This window comes from Pleurodeles waltl, chromosome 1_1 (assembly GCF_031143425.1).
Source record: "Pleurodeles waltl isolate 20211129_DDA chromosome 1_1, aPleWal1.hap1.20221129, whole genome shotgun sequence".
In the NCBI taxonomy this organism is placed as follows: domain Eukaryota; kingdom Metazoa; phylum Chordata; class Amphibia; order Caudata; family Salamandridae; genus Pleurodeles; species Pleurodeles waltl.
In genome coordinates, this window is record NC_090436.1 from 898,602,222 (window position 1) to 898,617,476 (window position 15,255).

Here is a 15,255-nt window from a genome sequence, read left to right on the forward strand (position 1 = left end):
ACACTAGCTGCCCTGGTGGCCGGTGCACTCCAGATTCAGGTGAATACAGGCACCACTGGTCCCGGAGATGTTGTGGCTGAGGTGCTAGGTTGGGACCTGGAGAGTCGGCCATAGGAGACGGACGGGGTGGAGGAGGTGTGGGAAAGAGGTCAAGGTTGGACAGGAAAAGTTTTTGGGAGACACTGGGACGGGTAGCTGGAGGGGGTTTGGGAGTGGAGGAAGAGGTTGTGGTTGTAGGAGGTGTTCGTTTGGTGACTTTGGGTGAAGGTGCATGCGCTGGAGGCTGTCGTGAGGTGGATGGCTGTTGGGAGGGTGTGTGCCTGCGTTTGTATATCTTGGGAGGTGGCGTCACAGACAAACTGGGAGAGGACACAGGGGACGTGTGAATGGTAGTGGGGGTGGTGACTGCACATGAGCGGGGTGTGGTGGTGGGTGTGCTGGTGATGGCAGTAGTGGCTGTAGATGTAGTGCATGCAGGTGTGTTGTGGTGCTTATGTTTGCCAGAGCTTCCCTTGGGTGTTGACGTGTGTGCATGCTGGTCTGAAGGTGTGCTTGGGATAGGCTGGGGTACAGGGGATTGGGTCTGGGTGGAGGAAGTTGGAGGGGGGAGGCTAGAGACAGGGACAATGGCTGCCATCAGTGCTGAGGCCAGAGTCTGAAAAGCTCACTGAAGGGCCGCCTGACCAGAATGAATGCCCTTCAGGAATGCATTTGTTTGTTGCAACTGCCTTTCTACACCCTGGATGGCATTCAAAATGGTAGACTGCCCAACAGTGAGGGACCTGAGAAGGTCAATGGCCTCCTCACTGAGGGCAGCAGGGGTGACTGGGGCAGGGCCTGAGGTGCCTGGGGCAAAGGTGATGCCCACCCTCCCGGGTGAGCGGGCACGGTGCAAAGGCTGAGGGGCTGCTGGGAGGGTGGTGCTGGTAGGGGGGGTGGCGGCTGTACCTTTAGATGGGGGACACACAGATGTTGCCGCCACCACAAGGGAGCTCCCATCAGAGGATGAGTCCGTGTCGCTGGTGTCAGCTCTTGTCCCTGCCGTGGAGCTCCCCTTGCCCTCCGTCCCACTGATGAACTCCGAGTCCGTAGTGTGGCCCTCCATGGCCATGTGGGATGCAGCTCCCTCCTGCTCCGGTGCCACTGCTCCTCTGCCTGATGATGCTAATGCACACAAGAACAGGGAGACCACAAAAAGGGGGGGAGGGGGGGGGGGATGACAGAAGAAAGACATGTTGAGTGCACGCACTAGCGCTACCGTTGGCGGACACAACAGACACAGAAGCCCCCTGCACTACGCCGCGCTCTTGGGCTCCACTATTCAATCCCTGGGAAATGGCCTACTAGGCTATGCACGACATCTGCCCACATGGATGACACAGGTGCATGACTAGGTGTACTTGGCACTCTACAGAGGAGGGGTGCCACATGGCGTGCCTTACGGAGGGACCTTGCCTACTAAACTCGCCCTGGCCTAGGGAAACCCACAGCCCACATCCACCACCCAGACCCCTCCACTGAGCACAAAATCAGCATGATGAGAGTGTACTCACCCCCTTGTGGCTGCTGTGATGCCCTCAAGCGCCCATCCAACTCCGGGTACGCCACAGCCAGGATCCTGAACATCAGAGGGGTCATGGTGCGACGGGCACCCCTCCCACGTTAGGAGGCCATCCTCAGCTGAGCCTCCGCCTTCTTCTTGCTCCAGCGGCGAATGTTCTCCCATCTTTTCGGGCAGTGGGTGCTCCGTCTGTGGCAGACCCCCAGGGTCCGGACGTCCTTGGCGATGACACGCCAAATATCTTTTTCTCCAACTTTTCCGTGCTGAATGCAGGGGCCCTTTCCCCAGACACTCAAGCCATTGTCTCTTCCAGACCGAGGTCACAGCAGCACTTGCAGTGTAGGTCCTCTCCTGTCGAAGATCAGGTATCGAGTGATAGAACAGATAGAAAATGGCGGTCACATCCGCGGCGGTGCGTACCGTCACCGCCGGCGTACATCGTCATTGGCTCTTAGGACCCATAGGGTCCAATGTTAACCAATGCAGCATTGCCCGCGGTCTTCAACCGCCTACCGTGACGGTGTACAATGCTAGCGCAGTTACCTCACATCCCATTGTCCCACTTTAGAGGTCAGGCAGCCGCCATTTCAGGGGCCTACATGGCTTCATTTTTTCCTGCGTCACACATACCTAGGCCTAGACTCAACACACATACAGGCCACTTTTCGGATTAGGATTCGTGTTCTGTGTAAGCTGTGGGTACGTACCTCTGAGTTGGTTGACTCTGTGCTCGCTGTTGTCCTTCATAGGCACCGTCCGATGGGACATGTGAGGAGATGGCGGCATCCTCCGGTGTACAGACCGCTGGTGGACCTGTCGACAATGGAGGAAAGACGTGTGATCTTTGACCGTGCCACAATCCAGGAACTGTGTGCCCAGCTGGAGCCAGACATGATGTCATGCTATCCGCCATCCCACAGGAATCCACCCCCTCAAGTGCAGGTGCTGTCAGTGCTCCATTTCCTTGCAAGTGGGTCATTTCAAACAACAGTGGCCATGGCATCAGGGATATCCCAGCCTATGTTTTCCAACGTGTTGTCCAGAGTGTTGTCTGCCCTGCTGAAACACATGCAGAGCTACATCGTTTTCCCTCAGGTTGAGGATTTGCCTACAATGAAAGGTGATTTCTATGCCCTGGGACATATCCCCAACACCATAGGTGCCAATGATGGGACACATGTGGCTTTGGTCCCCCCCCCGCAGGAGTGATCAAGTGTACAGAAACCCGAAGAGTTATCATTCGATGAATGTACTGATGGTATGTTTGGCAGACCAGTACATCTCCCATGTGAATGCCAAGTTCCCTGGCTCAGTGCATGATGCCTACATCCTGCAGAATAGCAGCATCCCTTATGTGATGGGTCAACTCCAGAGGCACGGTGTGCAGCTATTAGGTGAGCACTTGGAAGCAAGACAGTGGGAATGGTTGTCTGGGTCTGGGGATATCCCTACAGGTTAGTGTGTGTCTAACAGTTGTCCCTCGCCATTTGCAGGTGACTCTGGTTACCCCAACCTGTCATGGCTACTGACCCCAGTGAGGAATCCCAGGACAAGGGCAGAGGAACGCTACAATGAGGCCCATGGGAGAACACAGTGCATAATTGAGCGGACCTTAGGCCTCCTGAAGGCCAGGTTCAGGTGCCTCCCTATTCTACTCACCAAAGAAGGTGTGCCAGATCATCGTGGCCTGCTGTATGCTTCACAACTTGGCTTTGCAACAACAGGTGCCTTTTCTGCAGGAGGATGGTCCAGATGGCGGTGTTGTTGCAGCTGTGGAGCCTGTGGACAGTGAAGACGAGGAAGCAGAAGAAGACATGGACAACAGGGACTCAGTGATCCAGCAATATTTCCAGTGAGACACAGGTAAGAGTATAGACCTGCATAATACATGTACTTTAACACTACTACCTCTCAACTGTCTGTCGTTTTCACCCAGTATATGGTCACTGAGTTGTCACTTTCCCTTACGATTTCACAGATGTGGGTCCCACTGTGTGACATCTGCTTTGATTCCTCATGGACTAGAGCTGTGTGACATAGGTATGTTGACATTACAATTGAAAGAGCTTTTTACCACAGTAATTGCTAATACACTATTTCGAAATCACAGACTGACTCCAGATTGTTTTGTGCTTCAAGGGTGTTTATTTAAGTGCTCAATATTGGAGGGGGTTGCAAAATGGTGAGGGGTGAAGGTGGAGGAATTTCCATGGCAGAGTCCAGTCTATTAGTCTCACAGGTGCATTGCCCAAATGGGCATAGGAAGTGGAGCAGGGGCAGTTTAAGGATGGACAGGGTGACAAAGTGGGACAGAAGGATGACATTCAGGGTGGTCTCATTTCTTGGCGGGGATCTCGGCATCGTTCTCTGTCTTTGTCCTGAATCTCAGGGACCGTTTGCGGGGTGGTTCTCCCTCTGCAGGGGGTGGGGTGCTGGTGTGGTGGTCCTGTGGCGGTGCCTCCTGTCCACTAGCGCCGGCGGAGGTGGTGGGCAGTTCATCGTCCATGCTAGTGTCAGGGGCCCCTTGTTGTGCCACAGTGTCCCTCCTGGTGTTGAGGACTTCCTTCAGCACCCCTACGATGGTGCCCAGGGTGGAATTGATGGTTCTGAGTTCCTCCCTGAAGCCCAAATACTGTTCCTCCTGCAGGCGCTGGGTCTCCTGAAACTTGGCCAGTACCGTTGCTATCATCTCCTGGGAGTGGTGGTAGGCTCCCATGATGTTGGAGAGGGCCTTGTGGAGAGTGGGTTCCCTTGGCCTGTCCTCCCCCTGTCGCACAGCAGCCCTCCCAGTTCCCCTGTGTTCCTGGGCCACCGTCCCCTGGACCGTGTGCCCACTGCCACTGCCCCCAGGTCCCTGTTGTTGTTGGGGTGGTGGGTTAGCCTGGGTTCCCTGTAGTGGTGGACACACTGCTGATTGACGTGTCCTGGGGACAGAGGTATGGGCCCGCTGGGTGGGTGCTGTGCTGGTGTTTCCAGAGGGTGGAAGCTCTGTAGTGGCCTGTGACTGTGTGATGGGAACCGACTGTCCCGAGGTCCCCGATGGGCCGGGCTGGTCATCTAGATCCAGATGGACAGAGCTGCTGTCATCACTGTGGGCCTCTTCTGTTGGTGGTGTGGACATGTGTGGACCCTCCTGTCCGGTGACGTTGGGTAGGGGTCCTGCAGGGGTATGAAAGGATGTTTATTACATCTGTGTGTGGCATGGTGTGCAATGGGTGGGTGACCGTTTACCCCAGTGCTTGCATTCCTGTGTGGGACCTTGTGTGATGATGGTTTAGGGGGATGTATGGGTTTGTGAAGAGGGCATGCTTTGGTGATTGGTGTCCATGCTTTGGTGTTGCATGCAGGGCTTGGTGTTGGGATGTGCGGTTTGTGATGTTGGGACATTTGTGAGGAGTTGGAGTGATGGGGGGGAGGGGGAGGGTGGGGGTATGTGATGGCATGCAGGTAGAGTGGAGGATGTAATAGTTAAGATTTGACTTACCAGAGTCCATTCCTCCATCTACTCCTGCAAAGCCCTCAGGATGCAGAATCGCCAAGACCTGCTCCTCCCATGTTGTTAGTTGTGGGGGAGGAGGTGGGGGTCCGCCGCCAGTCCGCTGAACCGCAAGGTGGTGTCTTGAGACCACGGAACGCACCTTCCCCCGTAGGTCGTTCCAACTCTTCCTGATGTCATCGCGATTTCTTGGGTGCTGTCCCACTGCGTTGACCCTGTCCACTATTCTTCACCATAGCTCCATCTTCCTTGCAATGAAGGTGTGCTGCACCTGTGATCCGAATAGCTGTGTCTCTACCCATACGATTTCCTCCACCATGACCCTGAGCTCCTCCTTCGAGAACCTGGGGTGTCTTTGGTGTCCTGGTGAACTGGTGAGCCCTGGGGACAGGGGTCAGAACTAAGCCTGCACTCTACGATGGTGTATCGTGGGCAGGATCGGACAACCTGAGTAGGTGCAGACACTGCCATATAGGACAATGACTGGGGAGGCTAATTCAGGGATGTGGAATTTCTATCGCCCGGGACATCTTGTTTGGGGTCAAGGGCAACAAGTTTTTATGTTTACTTTGTCCTTGGGACAAGTAGGCCCAAACCTCTGCAGCACAAACCCTTTGGCTGCCTGTTTACAGAGAGTGGAACTCTCTGCAGTTGAGGTAATGTGTTTTCAAAAGATAATGCTGTTCGAACTTGTATTTATGGTTCATTATTTGAAAACCTTCATTATTAGGGTAAGTGCTGTAAATAAATGTTTTAAGGTCACACTTTACTACTGACGTTGGTTCCAGTACAAAAAAAAACAAAACATGTGTACACATGTTTGAAAAGTTTAGGGTATGAGGCTAAGTATAATGCTCCCAGAATGCTCTCTGATTAGATGCAAATGAAGTGTCATTTAGTAAAATGTTTTGATGCATGCTAGTATTTCCCAAAAATATTTTAATGGAAAATCAGTGTAACCATTTTCAACACCATTATGGGAAGCATGAAAATAAACAAACACTGACAAAGCCAACTGATCTGACATATTTTTATAAGTCTTTTAGTTTCATCAATGCGTGTCTTGTTTTGACATGGCTTTTGTAACACTTTATTGTTGTGGGAGCTACCAGGCCCTCAACGTTGTAACAAACACTGGCAAAAAAAAACCAAAACGTTTTTGAACTCTAAAAGCACACGTTGCCACCAGTGGCATAACAAAGGCCCCGCAGCCACACTCCAGGGGACCCCTTCAGCACAGCACCTGCCCTGAGTGAGTCTGGAGAGGGGGCTCCTCCATGTTCTTTCCAAAGGGGCACCCTCCAGTTTCGTTACGTCACTGATTGCCACTGTAGTTCCTGACACTAAACAAAACTACTTTGTGTGCCAATATGCTCCTTGTGGAAGAGAAGAATGCGATCACTCACAGTAAAGACAGCCGAAAGAGAGAGAAATAGAAGTTTAATAAAAACAAAATGTCTTTGTTAACACCAGACCTAATTAGGGACCAAGACCCACATGTAGGTAGCTTTTTGCATGTCGCAAACAGCGACTTTCGCTGTTTGCGACGTGCAAAAAGCACATTGCGATGCACAAACCCAGTTTTGCGATTCGGTAACCTGGTTACCGAATCGCAAAACAGGCTTGCGACTCGCAATTAGGAAGGGGTGTTCCCTTCCTAATTGCGACTCGCAGTGCAATGTAGGATTGTTTTGCGAACGCGGGCGCAAACCAATCGCAGTTTGCACCCATTTCAAATGGGTGCTAACACTTTCACAAAAGGGAAGATAAATTCCCTCTCCCCACCCCACAAGGCCACAGGAAGTCAGATTTTTTCCCTTCACCTTGCCTATGGTTAGTGGGGAATCGTTGTTCCCGTCCACATTGCACAAATTCAAGACAATTCATGCCCCCTACACTTAGGCATGTGGCCATTAATGCCAAATGATGCTTGGGGACAATATGACTCATTCATGCAAGGGTGACATTGACCCCTCATGAATGTGGAGAAGTTGCAACTTGGGGTGGAGAGGAGGTGAAAAGCATCTGGCTCCAAATTCCTTAAGAGCACGAAAGAGCATCTTATCTAAAAGCTGTGATTCTCAGGAACGGAGGGTCAAGTAAGGAAACAATATGGGAAACCCCTGGCAACAACTAAATTTTATCCACTGTAATGAGTAGAAACTTAAAGCAATTGGCCCTGGAAGTCTCTACTCAGATTCTTCCATCCACACAATTTATGTATGGAGTACAGTAAATAATATGTTCTGTTCAAAGAAGTACAATGGAGAAAGTGCATTTGCAATAGGAAATATATTAAATTATCTTTCAGCCCAGGCTGCATGGAAAGCAGTTTTATAAGTTTTAATTAAAAGAGGACTCTCGAATATACATGGAAACAAGATACACTTTTCGTGTGTCAAGCAGAACTCATGTCTTTACTAGAAGAAAGCTGCCCTGGAAACTTTGGATCACATTGCAACCTCAGCGCTGTTCTTAATGCAGTATGCTAGTACCAAATGCGTACCATGTCAGTTACAATGCTTGTTTAATGAAATGGTGTAAATCTGAAGCATTTTTTTAAAATGACAAACTATAATGAACATACCTGAATCCATGGTAACAGACTTTGGTGGTTTAGTAGGATAAAAGACGAAGGGAAATATGGCTCCAGGGATCTGGTTTTGTATCTGGTAAAGTAATAAGACAAAAAAAATGTATTTTTACATTTTGGTTCCCAACAGTAAATTTAGTCCGGCAAATTTATATTTCAAAAAGTGTGCCTGATTAAAAACATACAAGACAGTATAATCAGTAAATAGATCTTGTGAGGTGACCAAATGAGGACTGTTTTAGACTGATGGAGGCTCAGCCGTTTTCTTAACAATACAGTTTTGCAAAAACCATGACATGATAAAACAAAAGAAGTATTGAAAATGCCAAACGTACTGGCTTTGCCAGTGAGTGTTTTGTACTATGGTTTACATCAGTGTCAAGATTCTCGTCCTGCCCATGTTGGCTAGAGTAGCGGTGTGGGCGAGATTTCTCACCTTCTAGTCCCCGAGTGGTCCGCTACACATATCTTGGAGATCCCGAGTTATTGTTTGTCCTTTGTGTTCGTTGTTGTCCCCTGTCCATGTTATGCATGTTAGGTGCAAACCGCTGTGGTCTCACGAGACCTAGGCGAGTCACCGCAGCCATGGTGAAGATGGCGCACACAATTTACTATTTAACTCAATTTCATTGCCCAAACGCCGCTTTACCTTTATGGAGTCCTAGAAGGAGTGGCCGTTTATCACTATGGGAAAACTCTGGTTTCGGCATCTCTTGCATGTAAGGCCAACTAGTCGCTGTTTGACTGCAGAGTTCTCAGCCGTGAGTCTCTACACCAAGAAACTACTGTTGGTGAAGGCACAAGGCTTAGTGCTTGGAAGAGCCTCTTGTTGCCATACACACAAGTACTGGTTTATGGCATTATTTCGCCGGCAGGCTTTACAGCTATAAAGGAAGAGCATGCATGCAATGGCCCGTATTATTCTTTGGCATGCAGGACGGTACCACAATAATTGCTCATGTGGATGTGTAACTTCATAAAAGTACTCGCAGATACTTGTTGGCACGGAATACTAGCACATGTTAAAAACTTTCTACATATAATGCTCATCAGCTCGAACTACCTTTATGCAAAACGCTTGAGGCGAATTCCAATCTTGTCACCTAACACTACTGAAAATACAAATGCGTTGGGCACTTTGTTTTGAACTGGAGGAGGCATACCCAATCCAAAGAGTGTGTGATTCGCAACACTATTGGTTATTTATATATTGTGTGTCAAAGAAGAGTTCTAAAAATTCACAACCGTGATACAAAGGTTGTTATATATGTTTACTCTATCCTAGATTGTGTGTTAGAAAGTGAATGTTTGTACTTACCTTGTGTATCTATGTTTTAGAATTCCCTTTCCATGCCTGTGCTGTTTACAGACCCTGTTAGCCTACAACATATTGCCCCTCATATACTGGATGCCCAAGTGGACATCAAGTACTCGTTATAGTGTCCAGGGTGGGATGACACACAGGGTATAAAGTATGCTCCTTCAATTACTAATTTATGTTCTTTATTTTTAAAGTTCAATACAGTACAGAACCTCCTCGCCCAAGCAAGAACTTCTCTTCTTTGTCAATCATACACATTCACAAGCAAGAAGGTAGGGACAATGGAGATATGGCCCACATCGTCTCTGTGAAGTTGCACCACGGGCTCAAGGTAAGGCTTACGATGAGCCCGACACACAGTCCATTGCTTGAACTTCTTTCTCTCCATTGTAAAATATTATATTGCCTATTATGGCCTCAAAAAGCACTTAGTTCCATAGTTGTCTCCTGCACCTAAGGTGTAGGAAAATGGCTCCCTGCTGCAGTTACCCCCCGCTCTTCTTGCCTGATACTGATGCTGACTTGACTGAGAAGTGTGCTGGGACCCTGCTAACCAGGCCCCAGCACCAGTGTTCTTTCACTAAAAATTTACCATTGTTTCCACAATTTGCACACCCTCGGCACACAGATAAGTCCCTTGTAAAAGGTACCAGCGGTACCGAGGGCCCTGTGACCAGGGAAGGTCTCTAAGGGCTGCAGCATGTGTTGTGCCACCCTTAAGGACCCCTCACCTAACACATGCACACTGCCATTGCAGATTGTGTGTGTTGGTGGGGAGAAAAAGGCAAAGTTGACATGGCATCCCCCTCAGGGTGCCATGCACACAAAATACTGCCTGTGGCATAGGTAAGTCACCCCTCTAGCAGGCCTTACAGCCCTAAGTCAGAGTGCACTATACCACAGGTGAGGGCATAGCTGCATGAGCAATATGCCTCATTCTTAGACATTGTAAGTACAGTGTGGCCATATATATGGTCTGGGAGTTTGTCAAAAACTAACTCCACAGCTCCATAATGGCTACACTGAATACTGGGAAGTTTGATATCAAACTTCTCAGAATAATAAATCAGTGTTGGATTTATTAAAAAATGCACTCAGTGGGCATCTTAGAGATGCCCCCTGTATTTTACCCAATCCTTCAGTGCAGGACTGACTGGTACTGGGAGACGAGTTTCTGACCCCCTGGGGTGAGGGCCTTTGTGCCCTCTGAGGCCAGAAGCAAAGCCTGCTCTGGGTGGTGGTGCTTCACAACTCCCCACTGCAGGAACTGTAACACCTAGCAGTGAGCTACAAAGGCTCAAGCTTCGTGTTACAATGCCCCAGGGCACTCCAGCTAGTGGAGATTCCTGCCCCCTGGACACAGCCCCCACTTTTGGTGGCAAGTCCAGGTGAGATAATGAGAAAAACAAGGAGTCACCCACCAGTCAGGACAGCCCATAACGTGTCCTGAGCTGAGGTGACCCCTGCCTTTAGAAATCCTCCATCTTGATTTTGGAGGATTCCCCCAATAGGAATAGGGATGTGCCCCCTCCCCTCAGGGAGGAGGCACAAAGAGGGTGTAGCCACCCTCAAGGACAGTAGCCATTGGCTACTGCCCACCCAGACCTAAACATACCCCTAAATTCAGTATTTAGGGGCACCCCAGAACCTAGGAAACTAGATTCCTGCAACCTGAAGAAACAAGAAGGACTGGTGACCTACAAGCCTGCAGAGAAGGAGGAAGACGACAACTGCTTTGGCTCCAGCCCTACAGGCCTGTCTGCAACTTCGAAAACCTGCTCTAGCGATGCATCCGACAGGGACCAGCAGCCTCAGAGGACTGCCCTGGACTAAAGGACCAAGAAACTCCTGTGAACAGCACCCCTGTTCAAAACCAGCTACTTCTTTGCAAGAAAGAAGCAACTTTCAAAGACTGCACGTTTCCCGCCGGAAGCGTGAGACTTCACACTGTGCACCCGATGACCCAGGCTCGAGATCCAGAGAACAAACACCACAGGGAGGACTCCCCGGCGACTGCGAGCCCGTGAGTAACCAGAGACGACCCCCCTGAGCCCCCACAGTGACGCCTGCAGAGAGAATCCGGAGGCTCCCCCTGACCGCGACTGCCTGTAACAAGGGACCCGACGCCTGGAACCAGCACTGCACCCGCAGCCCCCGGGACCTGAAGGAACCGAACCTCAGTGCAGGAGTGACCCCCAGGCGACCCTCTACCTTGCCCAGGTGGTGGCTGTCCTGAGAAGCCCCCCCTGTGCCTGCCTGCATCGCTAGAGTGACCCCCGGGTCCCTCCATTGATTCCTACCTGAAACCCAATGCCTGCTTTGCACACTGCACACGGCCGCCCCTGTGCCGCTGAGGGTGTGTTTGGTGTGCCTACTTGTGTCCCCACCCCCAGTGCTCTACAAAACCCCCAGGTACTTACCTGCTGGCAAACTGGAACGGGAGCACCCCTGTTCTCCATAGGCGCCTATGTGTTTTGGGCCCCTCTTTGACCTCTGCACCTGACCGGCCCTGAGCTGCTGGTGTGGTAACTTTGGGGTTGCCTTGAACCCCCAACGGTGGGCCGCATATGCCCCAGAACTGAGACTTGTAAGTGTTTTACTTACCTCTTAATCTAACCTCCCCCAGGAACTGTTGATTTTTGCAGTGTCCACTTTGAAAATAGCTTATTGCCATTTTTACAGACTGTATATGATATTGCTTTTATTCAAAGTTCCTGAAGTATCTAAGTGAAGTACCTTACATTTAAAGTGTTTAATGGAAATCTTGAACCTGTGGTTCTTAAAATGAACTAAGAAAAAATATCTTTCAATATAAAAACCTATTGGCCTGGAGTAAGTCTTTGAGTGTGTGTTCCTCATTTATTGCCTGTGCGTGTACAACAAATGAGTAACACTAACCTCTGATAAGCTTACTGCTCGACCACACTACCACAAAACCGAGCATTAGAATTATCTAATTTTGCCACTATCATACCTCTAAGCGGAACCTTTTGACTCTGTGCACACTATTTCTTACTTTGAAATAGTATATACAGAGCCAACTTCCTACATAATGGAACTACCTTTGTGTGTGGATGTGCTCCTTGTGAAAAGGTAGAATGCCATCCCTCATAAAATTCCTGAACTGGGCTGGCCTGCTGCCCAAAGTTATTGTGGGCAGAGGAAAAATGTGTCTTTTTTCCTAAGCCCCTTCCCACCATCCTTGGACTCCAGAAAGGGTGAAAGGTCATCAACGTATCAACTGGTCTGGCTTCTGAAACACAGCGGAACCAATTCAGAGCCTGGTCCTACTACAACCTGAATTTCCTGGTCCATCGGCAATGCTGCAGCAAATGGAGGCCTTCAGAAAGGCCACAGGGCACATTTTTTGCACTTTGCCAATTCACTATTGTAGGAAAGTACCCTCTTTTTGACATGGTTACCCTCACTTTCTGCCTGCTGTCTGTGTTTTGACTGTGTTCACTGGGATCCTGCTAACCAGGACTCCAGTGACTGTTCTCTCTCCCTCTAAATGAGGTTGTTCCTGATTTAGTGCACCCCACAATTGGCATACTGGTGCGCTCATGTAAGTCTTTAGTATAAGGTACATAGGTATCCAGTGCATTGGGGCACCAGGGGTTCCCCATGAGCTGCAGCATGTATTATGCCACCCAGGGGAGCCCAGGCAAAATGTGTCTGCAGGCCTGCATGAAAAGGTGCATGCACCCTTTCACTACAGGTCACTGCACTAGGTCACTGTAAGTCACCCCTATGGCAGGCCCTCCTAGCCCAGAGGGCAGGTTGCAAGTAACTGAGTGTGAGGGCACCCCTGCATGAGCAAAGGTGCTCCCCACAAACTCTAGCTCCATTTTCCTGGACTTCGTAAGTGCGAGGAAGACATTTTACCCCTGTACTGGACACAGGTCAACCTGTGTCCAGCTACATAATGGTAACTCCAAACCTGGGCTTGTTTGGTATCAAACGTGGCAGAATCATACTCACATACTGTTGCCAGTATTAGTTGTATGATTCCATGACTCTGGGGGCTCCTTAGAGAACACCCAGCTTTGCTCCTACCAGTTTGCAGGGTTTTCCCGGGCAGCCCACTCTGCTGTCATCCTACAGACAGGTTTCTACCCTACTGCTTCTTGACCAGCTCAGGCAGAGGAAGCAGAAAAAAAGCTTTTCCTGTGGGAGAAGGAAATAACACTCTCTCCCTTGGAAATAGGTGTTGCATGGCTTGGGAGGGGCAGCCTCTCCAAGCAATTGGTATGCTTCAAAGGGCACATCTGGGGCCCTCCTTGCATAAACTGGTCTGCATCAGTCCAGGAACAGGCGGTCTCTGCACTGGCACAAAACTATACAAAGTAAAAGGGAGTGACCACACCCCTGTCCATCACCACCCGAGGGGTGGTGCCCAGCGCTCCTCCGGGAGGCCACTTGCCACAGCCATATTGAATCCAAGATGGGCATAGGATTCTGGGGGCATCTTAGTGGCCAGGACAGATGATGTCACAGCCCCCTCCTGATAGGTGGTCATCCTGCTAGGTGACCAATCCCCCTTCCTGGGCTATTTAGGGTCTCCCTCTTTGGTGGGTCCTAAGATTCGACGTTCAAGATTCCAGCAGGATTCCTCTGCATCGTTTACTTCACCTTCTGGCCAATGGGACTGCAATTGGGCCCTCCAGGAACCGACACTCTACATCTCCAGCGACGACTCTGCTCTGCAACATTGTTTCTCTGGCTCCTTCTAGCAAATGCAACGTTTCTCCAGCTGTGCATCCTCTGAGGGTGGCGAGTCTTGAGTCTGCACAAGAAGTAAAGTACAGTCTCCTGCCTGCTGCACTAGCGATGTGGGACTCCTCTTCAGGTGTGTTGAGTGGACCTCACTGCGACTCTTCTGTCTGCTGACAGTGGGTTGCCTGTGGGGGCTGCTGCCTCCTGTTCTTGTAACTCTCCCAGCTGCTGAGGGTCACCCCGGACTACCCTCCTAGGGTCGAGTCTCCTGGACCTTGCTGGTCCTCTTCAGCCTTGGAAATCTTATTCTCCATCTCTTGCATTTGCCAGCACCACTAAATGTTGGCATCTCAACTGCCGACGTGGGACATCACTTACATTACTTCTGGGTCTTCTCTTCAGCTCCTGTGCTTCACTGCCGACCTTCTTTGTCCACCGTCAACCTGGTCCTGTATCCACAGAAGGGTAGGTAGTGGCTGCTGCCACAACCAGACATCCATTATGAACTGGTTCCCCTCCTTTGCAGGTCCTCTTCTGTCAGGATCCACTTTTGGGTCCTTCAAGTCTTGGTTGGGTCTTGCATAATCCTTTTGCAAAGTCGTCCTGTTGGTTTTGGGGAAAGGTACTTAACTCTGCTCTCCTGGTCGCTGGGGGTCACTCTGGTACTCACCTCCTGGGGTTCCTAGTTCCTCCAGCTCCCTTCTACTGATTCCACTTCCTTGGGGGGTGGTGGGGGGGTACCTTTCACATTCCACTTTTTTGTGTGTGTGGTTTGGCCCTCCCCTAGGGCCCTCACTATTTGCTATTGCTTTTCCCAATGCTTATTGCTTTTTATGCTCTTTACTGATTGCTAAAGTGTACATAATTGTGTGTTTACTTACCTCCAGTTAGGGGACTGCCTATTCAGTATTCGTGTTACCTTAATAAAGTATCTTAATTTGTCTAACACTGTGTGGTTCTTTCATGTGTCTAAGTCTGTGTGACTGGAATGGTATTGCATGGACTCTTTTTCACATGGTTAGCCCCCAATTTTTGCCTCATGTATGAGGTAGCCTAGAAATTGATAGTGCCCAGGGCTCCTGCTAACCAGGTTCCCGGGGCCAGAGCTCTTTCCCTAAAACCGTTGTGATGCATTGGCACATTTGGAATCACTTTTAGCTGCCACTATTAGTCCCTAGTAAAAGGTACTCAGGTACCCAGGGCATGGGGTACTAAGGGTAGGCACCTGAAGGCCACAGCACTGGTTGTGCCACCCTCTAGGGCCCTGCATCCAGATACGTCCAGCACTGCCACTGCAGGCTGAGTGTCCTTGTGCAAACCAAAACAACAAACTCGACATGGCACACTGCCCGTCTGCCCTGTCCACCATAAACTGCATATACTATAGGTAAAACACCCCTTTGGCAGGCCTTCCTTGTCAAACCTGGGACATAGTGAGTGAAGAAAGCAGCCATTTTAGTACACGTGCTGAACACTGGTCAATGAGTTTCACGGCTACATGATGGCCACTCTGAACCCTGGGTTATTTCTTATCAAACAACTCAGAATAATAAATACAAACTAGTACC

General features: G+C 50.0%; 1 protein-coding gene across 2 annotated transcripts in view; it reads right to left on the reverse strand.

Annotated features, from left to right (window-relative positions):
* Window positions 1–15,255, reverse strand: part of VPS13A (vacuolar protein sorting 13 homolog A) — a 1,844,906-nt gene that overhangs the window by 593,298 nt on the left and 1,236,353 nt on the right. For both annotated transcript variants that reach the window (XM_069230089.1, XM_069230094.1), the window contains exon 57: window positions 7,645–7,726. In XM_069230089.1, coding sequence (XP_069086190.1) covers window positions 7,645–7,726 — 82 coding nt within the window. The remainder of the gene's footprint in view (window positions 1–7,644; window positions 7,727–15,255) is intronic.